General features: G+C 41.6%; 1 protein-coding gene across 3 annotated transcripts; it reads right to left on the bottom strand.

The window, feature by feature from the left end:
* Positions 1-760: 760 nt before the first annotated feature.
* LOC120819248 (signal transducer and activator of transcription 5B) lies at positions 761-17555 on the bottom strand. 3 transcript variants are annotated; one of them, XM_078103270.1, is made up of 20 exons: positions 17379-17525; positions 15235-15369; positions 14479-14635; positions 14209-14260; positions 13469-13558; positions 13126-13303; positions 12166-12296; positions 11538-11689; positions 11193-11348; positions 10316-10495; positions 9970-10057; positions 9358-9480; positions 9083-9175; positions 7195-7401; positions 6302-6396; positions 5698-5840; positions 5441-5596; positions 5097-5148; positions 4678-4785; positions 761-4235 (listed from the first exon to the last, which is right to left on the bottom strand). In XM_078103270.1, the coding sequence occupies exons 4-20, from the start codon at positions 14227-14229 to the stop codon at positions 4112-4114; spliced, it is 2097 nt and encodes a 698-aa protein (XP_077959396.1). In that variant the 5' UTR covers positions 14230-14260; positions 14479-14635; positions 15235-15369; positions 17379-17525; the 3' UTR covers positions 761-4111. The 3 variants fall into 3 exon arrangements, with proteins under 3 accessions (XP_077959396.1, XP_040032400.1, XP_040032401.1); XM_040176466.2 differs by lacking the exon at positions 14209-14260 and having other exon boundaries at positions 17379-17555; XM_040176467.2 differs by lacking the exon at positions 14209-14260 and having other exon boundaries at positions 15235-15366.
* Between the last annotated feature and the right edge of the window lie 267 nt (positions 17556-17822).

The raw sequence follows: 17822 nt of genomic DNA, 5'->3' as shown, positions 1-17822 counted from the left end.
AAACTGTTAATTCTAATTTAGTTAAGTGAGGGACTTTAATACTGACACCAGTCATAAACATTGATCAATACGGACCATCATTATGGTTCAGTGCTCATTACCATGCCATAGCTTAGCATGTTCTTAAAAAGTTGAAATGTGTGTTTTCTTTTAATAAAATAGGCTCAATGAATTAAATGTAATTTGAAAATGCCCATCATGTTTAATTGTCATTTACTTTAATGCACTTTTTAAATACTAATTTTTTACTTTAGCTTTTTTCTCTTATTTTATACTAACCCATAGCCTTATTCTACTAACCCATAGCATTAACATTTCATTTTATTTTTTTACTTCCTCTATTACGCACCTCTGTCTTGTCTATTGTTACACTGTCTACTGTCACGCACCAACCGCCAAGTCAAATTCCTTGTATGTATGACATATTCTGGCAATAAATGTTTCCTGATTCCGGAGTGTAGTGAACCATCAGCTGTGTGCCCATTCAACGCATCGTTTCAAGTAAACCAGGTGAACGCAGCTTTAAAAAATCTGGAATGGTATAAAAGAATACATTATTTTACGGTAGAATTACCATGAAATGTTTTAATTCAATGACAATTTAATAGAGCCATCCAGCAGATTACTTCATCTCAACAGGTACAAAACCTGCATGCAAAGTGATGGCCACCCAAGACTCTGTAGCAACACACCACAGTACACTGCTGGGAACAGGGAAATAATACAGAACAATATCAAATAAACCGCGGTGGGATAAAAGTAATAAAAAAAAAAAGTTTATTTCAAGTCCAATATCCAAAGATCAAACTTCCAGCAAATGTTGCACATGTGGAAGTAAATACAAAGCTCGCATACAGGTCAAAGGCTGCAGGGAGCTAGAGGAGAGTGTTACGCTGAAGACAAACACCATAAACATTAGTTTACTGCAGGTCAAAGTTCTTTTTCGCTTTCGCTGACCAAGTTTATGTTTCAGCTTCCATTTGACAATACATAACAAAAGGCATTAGAGGCACAAGGAGCTGGAAAGGTCTCCCATGTTATCAGGTATTTGGTTGATTTTGACCATTTATATCACAGTGAGTTTTCTTGAGGTTTACGGTCTTCTTTCCTTTGGGGCGAGTCTTGTTTTCTAAAAGGAATAAAACGTTCATAGGTTGAGGCTGGTGCAGTAGTGGTGCAGCGGGAATGGCGAGGGCTTTAGAATGTCCTTTAACAGCCCACATTCACAGACTGATGTGTGAAACCTCTATCGCCAAAGTAAGGAGTGACAGGCACAAAACAATTACTGAAAATCATCACCAAGCATGGAGAAAAAGTGATATAAAAAAGGCATAGGATTCAGCAACGTCGTGAAGTTAATCAAGATCTGACTCAATGATTATCACCAGAGACGAATACATGATCAATGCTTCTCACCGAGTAGTACGACAAACTATGAGGTTTGAACATTCTCCCAAAAGGAATCTACTGACTTTACTACTACAAGGAACTTTTATTTTGCGTTGATTCTGGTGCTCCTTGTGGACTAAAGTGGTAGTGCTTCAGTGCCAGCATCCCTTCAGAAAACCTCTCATTTGACTGAGCAGGGTTCTTTGGGGGCGTTTTTCCTTAGTGATGAGAGGGTTTCAGGACAGAGGATGTCACATGTGTACGACTGTAAAGCCCTGTGAGGCAAATTTCTGATTTTGGGCTATACAAAATAAAATTTATTGAAATGACAGTTTGCCACAATCAGTCCTGGTTCAGCCCTCCCTAGCATCCCTTTTGTTACAGCGGGCCCTTCAATAATGCGTGGGGCTCCAGCAGCGTGGTGTCGCTGTTGGCTCCCAGTGGGGAATGGAGGAGGAGCGAGGAGAGACTCTGCTCCAGGAGGAGGAGATGTTGCCGCTGGGAGCTGAGCTCTCCTCCTTGCTCCAGATCTTCAAACTATACCTGTATAGTTAATCTTCTCTGATGGTCTAGTTCACCTATTGAGGTAATTTAGAGGCATCACTACTGATTTCAGTGCTACATTTAGACCATTACAGAACCAGTTAAAAGTTCCTCACATTAAATTGAAGACATTCAATACAACAGTCACAGTCCGACCGCCACAAAACAATATCACACCTCAGAGTCTCTAGAATGCATCACTCAGACTGATTATATTATACTGAATACTTTAATCCAGGCCCAGTGGGTGACAAACATGTGCATGTTGTTGAAATGGATTCAGAGTTGACTCGCATGTAAAAACATGGCTCTAAATGGCACTTTAAAAAAGGGGAACTACACTCACTTGAGGTAAATAACTCATCCTGATAGAAGCGTAGTAGATTCATAAAGTTTCTGTTAACGTTCATAATGATGCTTTTGGGGAAATGGCTTTGGGGAGGCCTGAAGAGACAGCTGACTCCAGAGATTTAGTGACTGGCAGCCTGAGCGGGTTCCATTGGAGGAGAAGGAGATACTGGACTTGGCTTCTCAGTTTGCATTTCAGCATATACTTGCTGGTTTGTCCCAGATTTTATGCAACAATATTTCATGCCTAGCAAACCGAAGCCCTACTTGAAATGGCTTGTAAACCCCAAAGACACATTTCATCTTCTTATGCATATTAGGATATGTAAAAAAGAATGACAGAATATCCGTTAAAATGATCATTATAAACCAACATTTGTATTCAAAATTCAACTTACAAGGATAAAAACAAAACAAAATCAGACTTGGGAAAGTGGAAATCAATAAGCACTTATTGACTTCATGAGACACATTTATGGTATCTAGAACCATATCTATGTCTGCGACCAATCAAACATGATGCTTTTAGGCACTGTAGTACCAAAACAGAAGAATGGCTGTAATATAAAATACTATAAAATATACAAAAAGAACCAATAGCAGTAACAAATTTAGAATTACATTTTTAGATCTTGAAAACCAGACTATTTAACCTTTGAAAGCATCAAACAAATCATTCTCTTACGAGTCATTGAGTTCACATGATGGATTCGTCCTCTTGGCTTGGTCGAGGGGACCTCAGACTACCAACTCAGCTGGCTGAGGGATGACTCCCCGCCACGCTGTGCATGAGCACGTTACAGAAAACATGCTGGGGCTCCTACTTAAAGCTGCTGCTGTGTCACCTCGCATCCGACTAGCTTAGCTGCGCTTTTGAAAAGGGTTCATCTAACAGAATCTGCTGAGTCTGCTCAGCTAATCCCGACTGCTGTGTCAATATAACCATAATTATGGAGAACTCAGCATAAATCTGCTGGACACTCTTTAATCTCAGAAAAGGGTAGGTGATGAAATTGGTTTTAGTGAATTTACGGTTCAGCCCAGTTGATTTCTCTCGTACCACTGAAACAACATCTAGTGGTTTTCCATAGTCACAAAATGTATCAGTGTATTTTTAATATACATGTAAACAAAGTTCCTCTCTACAGTCAGTGTTACTCATCAAAACAGTGCATGCATACTTTAGACCTAACTAAGGTTTCCTGAGCATTTCCTCATAAAACATCTGCAGATTTCTTGTAGACCTGCATAGTTCACATGTTTGTTTACTAGCTGGCCATGACCGCAATTATCTTCTTTCCTTCCTTTGCCAGAGCATCAGTACGTTTCTGTGATCAGCACAGAAGTAATACCACATTGACACATTTGTGCATTGTGTTGTCCTTAATGGGGAATCGTGGGAGATACTGGTTGCACCAATTACCTGATTACCATTAGCAAAAGTTACATTTTGGCCGGTTTGAGTTAAGCCTCCATAGGACACAGCAGCTTGGTTTTTATTCTGGTATGAAGGTTAAAGCCACAGCTAAGCTAATGACAGAGCAAGAGCACCAATGTACCACATGTTTGTCGCTTCCTGAGGTTTCTCAGCTCACCTAACAAGGATGTTCTAAGGCAACTGGAGAATCCTTGGAAATGAAAGCAAGTACAACTTCCTTTAAATACCACGTGTGGTGACAGAAGCTAAAAAAAAGTTACATAGTCTTACTTAGTTACTTACATTTGTGTTGGGAATAAAATACTAATAATTTCCATTACATTTTTCAGCATTTCAGTTGGTGGGTGTCTGTTAGGTAAGTTGTATAAGGGGACCTGAAGGTGTTGGGCACTTTCAGGACTGCTGACTGCTCCACTGGTTCGCCATCGGCCTGCGGAGAAGCTCCTCCACATGGCGAGCCACGTCCATCGTGTCATCCAGGTCAAAATCTCCATCTGGGTCCAAAATAGTGTCACTCCTGACAGGACAACAGCAGAGACAGGGGCCACACTTTTATGAAGGAGGTTCGTAGGGAACATGCATATTTTATTTGTTTACGTTCTATAACCTACTTCACTACTATCATCTACATGCAGCGGTCTGTCAGAGTACACTCAAAATAACACAAATCATTTAAAAACCAGAACCCTCTGCATTAAACCAACGTTAGTCATACTATTTAAACTGCTCAAATAATGGGTTGAACTTTTTAACAGACAGACCATTTAACCATCCAGCATTACCAACCAACCAACATAATTATTTCGAGCACTTTTTTTCTCACATGGAGACTCTTGATATCATATATATATATATATATATATATATATAAAGTATTCTCAGTGAATTAAACGGATCCTTTTCAGTATAGCGTTTCCAGCGCCTCACAGTGAGTACTGGATGTAAAAGAGATTGCTTACATAGAAGGGAAGACACCAAAGTTGTTGGGGAGGCTCACAGAGGGAGAAGCCGTTTGGTCCATGAAGGTAGGAGCTCCTCCACTGGGTTCAGGGTTTGGGGTGGTGAATCTACCAGAGACATGTGCCACATGTTATTACAGCAATTCAAATATGCACAAGCCTCGCCACTTACAGTAATAACATTACACAAAAAAAATCATCAGCAATGCAAACATTGCCAATAGCGGAGGTAAAAACTACTTGAGCATAAAGCTTGCAACAGGACATAACGTGAAAGGGGGGAGGGGACCCGACTACTTCCTAAATGCGCTGCCCTCATTGCCGCTGCATTGTCTTTGGGGAGTCAATTCCATATTAAACTTTAGGAACTTGTTCAGTATGTTTGAGTCATTTGAAAAGAGGGGAAAAAAAACACTTACTCTGGCACAACTTGTTTGATCTGCGGTTTTACATATCCGTCCACTGCTTTTGCTGCAAGAGAGACACACTGGCTTCAAATACAACTTAGATAAATTGTACTGTGCATCCATATGCTGAGCTCACTCATGTATGTTTATAGGTTTCTATAAGCCTGCAAAACACCAGTTAAAATGAAAATAAGTTAATGGTGCGCTCGACTTCTCACAGCGGAGGTCTACATGATCCATTTTGCATTCATTAATGTAAAAAATTAAATAAATAGTTATCTTTTGCATATGCATTTGGCTCAGAGCAATGATGTTTGATGGGACAAGGAACCGGGATCTGTGTTGCTGACACTTACAAAGCGGGGGGGTGTAGTACTTGGCGAAGACTTCGTCTTTGGGCCGGTCCGGGTAGAGAAACAGTAGGTGGTTCAGGTCACTGATGCGGTCAGCCAACGATCGAATAGAGAAGTCCTTAGTTGTATAAGGCAACAGGTTCCAGACCAGCCTTTCACCTAGCCACAGACAAACGGTTAACATGACACTGTTGTACAGATTAACATACACAGCCTTCGTCATGCAAGTATGAATAACTGCACAGACAGCACTTTGGTACCTGGTTTGTTGGGGTTCTCAGCTACCCAGGCGATGGTGATGCCTCCAATCTCAGAGTCGCTGAATCTCAGCAGGAAGGTGCCGTTGGGTTTGGACAGCAGCATGTCCTGTGCTTGCTGCTTATTAACAAAGCCCAGGATGGCTCTGGAAACACAGTCAGGTTTTTGAGCTTGGAAGCCATTCTTTAAAATAGACAAAATATATATATTAAATAAAGAAGCTTTAAGAAAAGAGTAGCTCCTTATCGCTGCTTGAGGTCAGAGGCAACATTTGGCACCCAAAGCGTAGGACATCTGCAACTGCCAGGGGTTATGGTAGCTGAGGTAGCCTCCAGCTTTTGACAGTGAAGGTGATTGAGAAAATATAAAAGCAGCAACGGATGAACTTCTCACTTGGTGTAGAGGACTTGAGCTCCTGGTGATGTTAAAAGGTGTTGAACCATGAACACTAGGAGAGGACTGATTCCCGATTCACAGGCTGCCTTAAGCTACTCTGTTATTCTGGAGAAGCCTCCTCTCCCTTCTCCTGGAGTTTAACCAACCCTGGCGCCCCCTCTCTTAAACTTAGATGTCAACAGTGCTAAAAGAGGCAGATAAATTCCATACCCATCATTCCAGTGAGGTTTCAGATGTTTCTTCATGAGCTCCACAACTCCATCAAACCACTGCCAGAAGGTAAAGTTTCGTCCAGGTAAGCTCTCCTATGAAAATCAAACATGTTCAATTCAGTATTTTTACATGCATACAAGCAGGAAGGTCACTGGTTGCTTTTGATCGCTCTGTGTGCGTGTGCATGTACTGCTGCGGCTCCTGCGTATGCGTAGCCTGTCCGCAACTCTCAACATAAAGCACTTTTCTAGTCTTTCGACGACTCCAATAGTTTTGACACAACATTTCATCATTCACACAGTCCCACACATTGATACATTAATGACAGATAACTTATCAGCAGGCAAGGCCCACTTGAGCCATCCGGAGTTAAGTGTCTCGGACAACGACACACAGACATGGATCGGCGGAAATGGGAATTGAGCCGTCAAGCCTCTAATTGAAGGATGACCCTGCTCTCCACTAAGCCACAGTCACCCCAAAAACCATGAGCTACAGTACTAGTTCCGAGGCCTTCCCCTCTTAATTTTAATGTAAATCCCAGTTTGGCTGTGGTAAAAAAGGTATGACAAACATAATAGTGATATATTTTTAAAGATAAGCACATAAGCTAGACATTGCAAAATAAGTTTAAAAAAATGGTATAATCATGTTTTGATTGTAGTGTCCCTTATATGTTGGAATACAGTACCTTAGTATCATCACAAAAAACAAAGTCCTACAGCGATATTGGTATTAGGTCAAAGTTCCAGCCCCTAGCACATGTGTTCCAGCATTTTGAATGTACAGCGAAGGACCGGAACTGCAGTGAATGCACGGCAGTTTCCTCGGTGCATATGTGTCATAATTATACATGCAGTTGTTGAGCTGTGGAAAGGAGCTGGCCTCACCCGGTTGAACTGGGCCCAGGATATGGTCATGTTTCGGGAGTCCTCAGGGTTGTTGCTGCTGTTAGTGAAAGCTTTTTGTGCCAGGAAGACCATGTTGTCCTCCGACAGGCCACGCCCACTGTGCATCTCTGCCTTGTACTTCGTATCAAGGGTGTCACACAGCTGGGGCCACAGCACCTTGTCTGGCACAATAAATGGCACTCTGCCCTGAGGATGGTAAATGGTAAATGTTAAGTGGACTGTATTTGTATTTCTCTATACCAGTCTCAAAGAGCATTTACACTGCATAATCATTCATACCCAATTCATACACAGGCAGCTCAGCCTGACAAAGAAATTTGGTATATGTGTTGCCAATCCTCTGATTGAAGGACGACCCCGCTGTAACCAGAGGTGTCAAAAGCATTCACATTCATTACTCAAGTAGAAGTACAGATACTAGGGTTTACAAAGACTCCCATAGAAGTTGAAGTACCAACTCAAGCTTTTTACTTAAGTAAAAGTATAAAAGTACTGGTTTCAAAACTACTTAAAGTATAAAAGTAAAAGTAGTGTAAGAAATTCCATTAAGGACAAACTCTTAATGTGTAACCTCGCTCACACAACACGTCAGTCCGTTACAATGTGATCAGAAGGTGCCTGCAGATCACGTGACCTGCCGTTGGGATGATGGAAACATGGCAACATTCAGAGACACAACACCAACACAACAAATGTATCTGACATAAACCGATAAAACCACAACCCATTTTCCAGTGACACGAGTCAGAGGACGGACACACACGTCCGTCCCCTGACCTGGTGTTGTGAACAAAAATGTCTTTTTGTTCGCATTGATTGGGTAGACTGCAGTGTCTCCCCCAGGTTTACTACGCCATGGGGGGCGGTGGGCGCACCCCTGTTTATAATGATGGGAAACACTGAACTGGCAGCGGTCGGTTATCAAAACATTGGCCAAATAACCAGTATTTTCAGGCTTCATGAGCAAATACAGAATCCCTTTGTGTTCATTTCCAAAGCCGCATTCAGACACACATCACTTTATTTAATACGCTGCACTACTTGCAAGTCGCTGTGTTGTGCCAGACTCTCAATAAAACATTTAGTACAAACCCATGATCATGAAGATACTCATTTAATGTTATATAGAATCTGCATGAGGAAAAGGAGGAGGGTCCATGTCGCTAAATACCAACTTTCCACCGACCACTTTTCCCACCCGGTGTCGCTCCGATCTGCCGGCGCATCGCGGAGAAAACCAATCGGGTGTCTGGATGCTAAATGTTTATACTTCTCATCCAACCACAATCACATTCACTGTCCGGATAGCGCCATTTATCTAGATGTTTTTTTTTTTTGTCTTTGTGTTTTTGAATTACAACAAGCCGGAAGTAACGAGACTGTTTTTAAAATATAAGGAGTGGAAGTACAGATATTTCCGGGGAAAATGTAAGGAGTAGAAGTAAAAAGTCACGTGAAAAAGAAAGACTCCAGTAAAGTATAGATACCCAAAATTTATACTTAAGTACAGTAAAAAGTAAAGTATTTGTACTTCGTTACTTGGCTGTAACACTGGGCCACAACGAAGAGAAAAAAGCAGTTCAGATCCTAATTTCCTTTTTTCCAGGCGTCTCTCACCATATACGTCAGGACCAAGTATTTGGACTGTGTACACAACTCCAAATGATTTGAACTGAAGAAGTCAGTATTTGGTTGTGAGCGTAACCAAATATGTTCAGGATACAGTAAAGGGGAACAAAGTCTAACTGTAATTGTTGGCATTTCAAAACCTTCAAAACCACATTTTCAAGATGATGACATGATGTGACATGCTGAAGTATCAAAAGGTCATCGAAGGAAACCGACCCTCCATCAGTAGCCAACTCACCAGCTCAGCAAAGGCGTTGTCCCACAGGACAGTGGCTGTGGCGTTGTTGTCCTGACTGCCGTGGACGATCACTACCACGGGCAGCGATAAGGTCTGCAGGTTACAGACCAGGGAGGGTGACAGAGTTAATAATATTCTTCCAAGGCAACATTTCATAGACATTTAATTAAACGACGCGGTGTTGATTAAGTCAGTAGACAATGGCCAAGGAGCCCAGCTGACCAATCAATAACCGAGCAAGATACCCAGAAAGGCCCAAAGTCCTCTGTGATTACTTTGACATGGAAGACTAGCTCGTTGCCCCCGACGCTGAATTGGGATTCGAACAGAACGGTGAACTTCTCCTCCGTCACAGACTCAGCACCTCGCCGGTCTGACCGCTTGATCCGCTTTAATGACTGCATGAAGACATGAGGAGATTAGACATCTTTATTACAATCAACACAGCAACTGTATGTATGTGACCCCTGGAGAGTAGCTGGGCATCAGGCTCAAATTGACATGTTTGACTAGCTCAGAGGAATAAGATATAGCTGGCTACAGAACTACAAAAACACCATCTCCATCTTTCATTCTCTTTTATATTTTACTCTATTATTTCTAACATGTTAAGAGTAAGTACTTCTTGACAATCTGCATACATTAATTCCTGCATAAATGCACTTAACTTTTAAGTAACTTTTTTTAGTGCCTCCTCCAGATTCCAACCACACAGCTGCAGACTTATGAACTTCACTGGCTTCACAAGTTTACATGATAGTCACTGATAGATATTCAATGAAAGTGTGGAGAATTTGAGAATAGAATGTGGTGTGTTGGTAGATGGTAGATGTTTTTTCAACAAATCACCAGCAATGTGTAACTTACACTTAACCAGTAGAGCTTACCATGCTTCTGAAGTGTGCACTGAGGGTGCCAGTTGCCTGCTGATACTCCATTACACAGTTGTTGTTCAGGATTTCTCCACTACTTTCACTACCAAGGAATAGGAAGAAGTTAGACACATTCTTGTTGACATACCTGGAAACATCTTCAACAAGACACATAACTGTTGATGTCACAACACAACCAATCATAGAACTGTTTCTTTTTGTTTGGTAACTGCTGAATAATCAATTAATGAATTGTCTTTTCATACCTACCAAAACTACCCGTTTTAAGTCAACCATTATCCAAGCCTTTTATCAGTTCAGAGCCAATAATACGTTTTACCAGTGCATTCATATTCATCACCTGTGTGTGCTCTCATTCTTCAGCAGAGCTTTGGCCTGCTGCTCGCTAACAATGACAGCCTTGACCTGAGGGGGATTCATGTGGACGTTAAGCTTCCCGCCCACCAGGAGGCGCACCGTGGCTGCAAACTTGGTCTGGGTCTTCAAGACCTGGGGCGGCTGCTTTTCAATGATAAAGGTACTGGAGAGAAGGGGGATGACACAATGGGTTGGTCTACAGATTATTTCCATGAGCAGAAGAAGAACACACACACACACGATACTCTCTATACTTGCGTGAATACAAAGATATGTACACATGATAGCAAGAAGAAGCCATCTCCAAGTCCACAAAGCACATACAAACCAGAAACTGACCTCAAAAATAATAAAACTGCTTTACTGCGCAATGGGCAGGAAACAATCTGCAGTTGATCCCTTTAATATGAGGGTCAACAATTGGTCAGTTTACAGCATTGCAAAAACTTTCCAGTAGAACAACAGTAACACTATAGTGACTAAGCTACACCTCTGGTGAACAGAGACAAGGGCATGCAGATGGCAAGTAGCTAGGGGCAAAAAAACGGCATTGCACAAGAACTAAGCTGCCAGCTGAATGGAACACTTAAGGTTGTGATGTAGTATAACACCACGGAAGTTCACTTCCAATATTTTTGCAAAAATGTGAAAAGGTATTAAGTTCATTTTTTGAGTTAAGGAATTGCTACTTTAAAACAGAAAGTGATGTTTGGGCAAGCCCGGGACAGAAGGGGAACAAGAAGGGAAACAAATAAAATATTCAGTAATTGTGCAATGTAATGTTTTTTAGAACCATGACTGTCCACAGGGACTGTCCACTACCTCCAGACTACACTGAGAAGACGACTTCTAGTGCTCACCTAGTAACTAGGGCAGAGATGATGTCGGTGATGTCGGCATTGAGTTTGCTCAGCAGCTCCTCCATGGGGCCTGGCAGAGGAAGCTGCTTGGTGAGATGCTCACAGCGTCGAATTTGCTGCCGGTTCTGCCAGATTAGGTCAGCTAGCTTCTCACACCTGGTGGACAGAGGATGCACCGGCAGTGTAGAAGCAAAAGGGAAGAGGAAAAAAAAAAAAAAAAGAGGCTGGGTTTCTTTGTGTGAGGGTTTTTAGGTTCATGCTTTTTATAGACATAGTTTATGTAAAAAAAAAAGAAAAAGAGGGAGGTAAAGCTCTCTGCTATGATTGGGACAGGCCAGTACATACCAGGACTGCAAGACATCCAGTCCCCCTTCATGAGGACCCCCGTTGCCAGCCAGTTGCTGCCTCCTCTTCCACTGGATGAGCTCCTCCTCCAGGATCAGAGTCTGCTGTTTCCTCAGCAGGGACAGGGTCTTCTGGTGTTGTTCTGACAGGTCCTGCAAACCACCATCCACATGCTAGGCAACTAATGCTTTTGTGGCATGCTGGAGCAAACTCACAAAGAAAGGATTGCATCCGCCCAGAACACTGTGAATTGTGCATCACTGTGCAAGCTCGCATTCGTCAAAGATGTTTCTCTCATGATCTTACGGCGCCAAGAGCCAAAAAGGACAAAGTGAAAGAAAAAGGACACTGACGGCAAGGGTTCGAGGCATTTTTCAAAACTTCAGGAAGGACTTTGAGAAACAGAGAAGCAAACCCTATTAGGGATTCAATATCTGTCAGTTAGTGTTTCCCCTATCATTATAATAGGGGACACCCCCCGATAAAGTGTACAATAAATATATATATTTTTCCAAATGTTAACATTCGGATAATTTTTTTCAATTTTTTATTGACAGGAGCCTTGTAGATTCCTTTCCAGATTGTGTTATGGCTGTGTGTGTGTGTGTGCGTGTGCGTCTCTTCATACAAGCCTGTATTTCTGTAATGTGCTGGCCTCTCTGGTGAGCCAGGCATCCACCGTGGTCCTCTTACTCTGTAGGGTGGTCTCCCGCTGGGTGCGCTCAGCTTGAGGCAGCGACGACAGGCTGCTCAGCTGGGCTAACAGAGCAGGAAGCAGGAGACAGGCACCACATTACTAACACCCACTACCACCAAAAATAAAGACACTGTTCACTTCTGGCTGCGGGTTGATGACTAGAAAGAGACTCAAACTGCGGAGGTTTAAACTGCGAGATACATTACTAAAGTCACATCTTAGGTTGGCTTTCTTTCTTTGATTTTAAGGGGACATTTTTACTTTTCCATAACCTTTTTCTTATAAAAGTGACTAATCACCACAAATGAAGAATAGGGATGTGTGCCTAGAAAAAACGGTTTACTTCTACAGGATTTTTTTCTCCACGTAGTTCACCATATTGCAACAGCAGCCCAGGATAGAGTGACCCAACACGGACTCTGCCGTTTGGCCTTTAAAGTCATCTGAAGGTAGGGATGCATTTTTAAACATGTTTACACAAGGACTGTATGATTGATCTTCTGAGAGGACAGAAGGATATTTTTCACCCTTTATAAACAACAATTCAAAAATGTTATTCATTGTATGGACATTTTACATCTGGTTCAAATACATCAATCATTCTATATGGAGACTAAATCATTCTAAATAACTAATTCTGTTCTGAGTTTGTGTTCTTTAAATCTTACATCTATACATCTTTTATTAAACCCCAACTTAGTCACAAAGAAGAATTGAGTGTCGATAGGAGTAGCTCCTACTAAAAGATACCTCTCCCTCCCTGTAGGTAGACTGGCTGAGCTGGTTCTGATCGGCCTCAAACCTCTAGGTGCATTCAAAACGGACACATTGTCCCTTTAAGATTACAGGTGTACCTTTAGTACCGTGTGTGTGTGTGAGTCTCATCCTCACCCTGGATGCGCAGGTTCTCCTGGTACTGGATGATGAAGTACTCCTGGCTGTGCTGCAGCTTTCTCAGTTCATTCTCCGTCTCCTGTGTGGCCAGGCGGAGCTCTTCAAAGGACTGGTTTATCTGCTGGTGGCGCTGCGACAGGCTGTCCATAGCCTGCACCCCACTCCCACAGCTGGCCTGAACACAGAGCATTTCAAAAACTTAAACCAACAATAATAATGCCCAGCAGCATATCTCCATCCTCTTACAGGCGTCTCCACCCAGCCACACCGTGGAGAATGTTGTGCACGGTCACAGGATTCCTGCAGATGACTACACGTCAACAGACCCTTTAACACTTACATCGGTGGCTTCTTGAACCAGCCGTTGCTCTGAGTGGAGGATGTGTTTAATGCAGCGCACCAGCTCCAAAGGACAGCGGTCGTAAGTGCTCTGCAGATATACCACACACATCAAGGATTAATACGATTGAGTTTTACCATACCAACATTTTGTCCAATGTCACAGCGAGAGCTCCTTGTGGCTCTTTTAAGCAACAATGTGAAAATAAACTTCTTTAGTGCGCATATATAACCTGAAGCAGAGATTCCAAAACCGTAAATCATGGGCCGGCACAGAAATAACAATATTCAATAGAAGGATTAGACTGAAAGGGAAGCTTGATCATTTTCTTGAAAAACATTGACAGCAATCAATGAAATAAAAACTCCACCTGTAGCTGGGACTGTAAAAAGTCCATCCAATCATGACAGCTGTGAGTGCTCGCAGGCACATTTGTTGTTTACGTTTGTTATGGTCATTTGTGGGCAGTGGATTTGGAGGCAGGTCAGACAGAACAGACTGTCAGTGTTACTGCGTTAGCAACACTCTTGGTAGATGTAGTGGCCATTGGAGTTGGAACTGTTAGCTACTTAGAATGAAGTTGGTGACACTGAGCTGTCTTTTTAGGTTGGTTCAAAAAAAAAAAAAAAAAAATCAAATCTACTCTTGCTAGTTTGTGATTACAAACTACATTTAAAAAGGATTTGGATTATTATTATTATTATTATTATTATTATAGACTATTACAGGAAAATAAATACCTTGATAGCGGCCCGGTGCATTGAAAGGGGTAGGCTGCAAGTGACAGCTGGTCTGAAGAAATTATATAACTGAGGGTTAAAGTTATTCATAATATTTCGGTGAAATGTTCCAAGTTACCAGTACCTGCCATTATGTACTGACTTTATGACAGCTAAACGTCCCTGGGCAAAGAGGTATACCATTATACTAACTACCTTCAGTAGGCCAAAAGTTTCAATCGCTTTGTTTCAGACTTGTTCTCCCTCATTTTAGGAGTAGCTGGCCGGTACCTTTATCTGGTTGGCATAGTGACCCAGCTTGATCTTGAGCAGGAAGCCATCCTCTCCTCCCTGGAGCTGGGCTTTCTTCTGCAGCTCGCCTACCAGGTTTTCCAGCAGACGCTTGGCTTTGGCTTCCTCTGCCGGGTTGTCCAACTCCACCGAATCCCTGTAAGATCACAGCTTTCAATTTTCACCAATATACTTAGAGCTAAGTGTTGCTTCATTAAGCTGTTGAGGGCTAGTTTGGCTAGTTTCTTTCTCTTTTGTTCATTAGTCAATACATGCCTGTCAGGGCTCTAAATACCAACATGGGTTTGCTAGGATACCTAAATTATGTGCGCATTCTTTGTTGTCAGTGCACTGTGTCATGAAACTTCGACTGCATTGAAATTAAAGCTGCAGCTAGTGATCCTTTTAGTAATCAAATATTTCATAATAAGAATTATGTTTTCATTACGGGAGCAACTTAATCCTTATCTAAAAAAAAAAATCTGAGTCAACTTAAAATAAACAGTACATAGTTATCTTTTTAGAAAATCAATCAATATTTGTCATGCTTACTTTTTATACAATAACTGAACCCAATTGCGCATTTAAGTGCTATATTACATTTAAAATAAAACATTTTCCAAAATGCAAAGAGAAATTACCAATAACAATCGTTGTTAAAATCAGGTAAACATTCTGGTACGATTATAAAACCCTGTGTTATATTTTGATATACATTGTACGTATATGACAAAATCTACAGATCAAAGTCTTTACCAGAGCTGGCATTCAATCCACTGGGCCAGGTAGTGGCGCACCTCAATGGGGAAGTGCTGGCCGTACAGAGCCTGCATCTGGTGCAATGCCTCACCCTGCAGCTGCTGGGCCTGGATCCACATTGCCATGGTGCTCCTGAGCGGGGCAGTTGCCAGGAGAAAGGGCAAGGGAAGAGGGCAGGGATCGTATGAAAGAGTAAAAAGGAGGATGACCACGAAGTAGTGATTCCCTCAATACCCTGTATTGTGAGGTAGCTGCGAACAATTTCTTTGGATAGCTCACCAAATCAAAATCATTTGAGAATGTACAAAAATACTTTTGTCAACCAATTATCAACTCAAGTTCAATAAATCTCCATGGCTTGACGGCTTCACCTTAGAATTCTATCTTGCTTTCTCTAACCCTAATCCTTTTGACGAATATTTTTCTTGTTTTCTCCTAAATACACAAACAAGGAAACAAAACAAATCAAAAACAAGGCACATCTGAAAGTACATATGAGCAGGTATAAATATCAGTGGCATGATTTTTGGTTTGGCGTTACTGACTGTTTCTCAGCAGACATTCAAAAAAAATATGCTGATGTGTGCAGTCACAGATACTTATTATACCCTAGAATGCACTCTAAACGGTATAGGCTACATGGTTGCAACAAAGACTTCTCTGTTCAGGAACTTCATAAATGAGCTCCAAATCTTTGCAAAGATGTATACATTTCCCTTTAGCTATATATGTAAGTGTATCTAGGGTGAGGCACTGTAGAAGTCACTCTATCCAATGTTGTTTGCTCGGTCTGTGAATGGATTTCCAAGATTGTTAAGCATGTCAAAGAACACACTAAAGGCTCTTTTATTTTAAGATCAAAGATGGCCTGGTTTACTTTTTTAATTTACAAATGTTAGACCTTTACTTTCGAGAATTAGTATATTAAAATATACGTCTGTAAATGTGTAGTCATGAAAGTCTTGTACGCAAATGCACGCCTTTGTCTGGAATTATTGGGGAAAGTATTTTTAATACAGTTAAAATATTGAGAAATTATGTTTTTGAACATATACTTATGGGGGTGCTATTTTCGAGAAATCTCAGCATCCTAGTAGTCAAGAAGGTCCTTAACACATATGCATTGGTCTTTGTCTAGAACTATTTGGAAATTGCAGTTAAAGCGAAATTGTCTTCTTGAACCTACAAATATGGGACTTCTACTTTGGATAATTCTCTAAATCTCGACAGTAAAAAGAATTCATTTTTCGTACAATAGTAGTCAGAGAGGTCCTTGACACATTTAACACATGTATGTCAGTCTTTGACTGGAATTATTGAGAAAATCATTTTTATTGCAGTTAAAATATTGAGAAATGGTCCTTTTGAATTTTGAAATATAGGAGAATTATGTACAGTAAAAGTAGTCAGAATGGTCCTGAACACACATACTTCAGTCATTGTCCAGAATCTGATTAAATAGCTTTTAATCCGGTTACTTGTTGAATACCGTAAATGTCAGCATATAAGTGCACTCCAATTCAAGTGCCTGCCGAGTTGACCACGGAAATACGTGTCTGCCGAGTTGACCGCAGTAATGTGGCCCCTCCCCGGTTGACATCTCCACTGTCGACGCTTTGACACGGACAGCGCGGAGCTTCTGTGCGGGCGTCCGCGCGCTGCGCCTCACGTGTCGGCAACTGTCACAATTCAAATCTCAACGGAACGCCTTCATTACACAGTCCTCTGTGTAAATTATGATATGATCCACAAGAGGAAAGGACGCATTGGTCCGTAGGAGGAAAGCTCGCTCTCAAAAAGTTTAAGAGATAGCTTAGCTTGCTAACAGTACCGTACATTGAGGTCGGCTCGTTGGCGACCATTATACACAGCAAACCTGCAAATGGCGACCTCCGACTTTGGCTAAACAGATGTTTAACTGCGGACAGTTAGATGCTGTGTGGGAAGGTGTTGAATTTACGTCACGTTTGTTTGGTGAACAAGACAGCGTTACTAGTTAGCCATGGTAAGCTAGTCTTCAAGTTAGCGCAGTGGGGAAAGTTCATCGATGAAGTGACGTTACGCCGCAGCGCTCGCGCAAAGCTTCACTTTCAAGCGCCACGAGTAAATTAATAGTTAACGTAAGTAACGTCCGAACTCACCTGTTCAGACCCGCACCATGGACGAGCAGCGGACACACTCCAACAAGTTTCAGACCTCACACGGGTGGTTGACGTACACGTCACATCGCCATCCAACGTTTAGATTCTGGCAAAGCAGCTGTTGTTGTTGACCAGCATCAAGTCAACAACAGAAATCGAAAGACCACTTCCGATTTCAAATTTCAAAATAAAGTTATTGTTAAAGTACAATGTTACAATCAGTTTTTACACCGTTGCCTAATGTGCATATTTGTTATTGCGTAACTTGTTTGTAATGTACATAACATATTTCGAAGAGAATATGTTGGTGTTTTCGCAAATTATTATTATAATGACAGTGTTAATGTTTAGAAATCCTAAATTTCCGGTCACAGTCATGTTAACTTCAGCCCCACCTGTGGGATGATGAGTCAGACGGAAAGGAGGCAACAGGTTGAATGAGAA

The sequence above is a fragment of the Gasterosteus aculeatus genome, chromosome 5, assembly GCF_964276395.1.
Source record: "Gasterosteus aculeatus chromosome 5, fGasAcu3.hap1.1, whole genome shotgun sequence".
Classification (NCBI taxonomy): domain Eukaryota; kingdom Metazoa; phylum Chordata; class Actinopteri; order Perciformes; family Gasterosteidae; genus Gasterosteus; species Gasterosteus aculeatus.
Note: the sequence above shows the minus strand (reverse complement) of the source record. Positions and strands in the feature narration are given on the sequence as shown.

What these genes read in the sequence shown, in the direction of transcription:
- LOC120819248 (XM_040176466.2), bottom strand. Translation starts at nt 15,362, where the DNA reads ATGGCAATGTGGATCCAGGCCCAGCAGCTGCAGGGTGAGGCATTGCAC. An exon ending in TGGATTGAATGCCAGCTCTG is followed by an intron (nt 14,636 to 15,234) that starts GTAAAGACTTTG and finishes GTGATCTTACAG; the next exon opens with GGATTCGGTGGAGTTGGACA. An exon ending in GTGCACACTTCAGAAGCATG is followed by an intron (nt 9,481 to 9,969) that starts GTAAGCTCTACT and finishes GTCTTCATGCAG; the next exon opens with TCATTAAAGCGGATCAAGCG.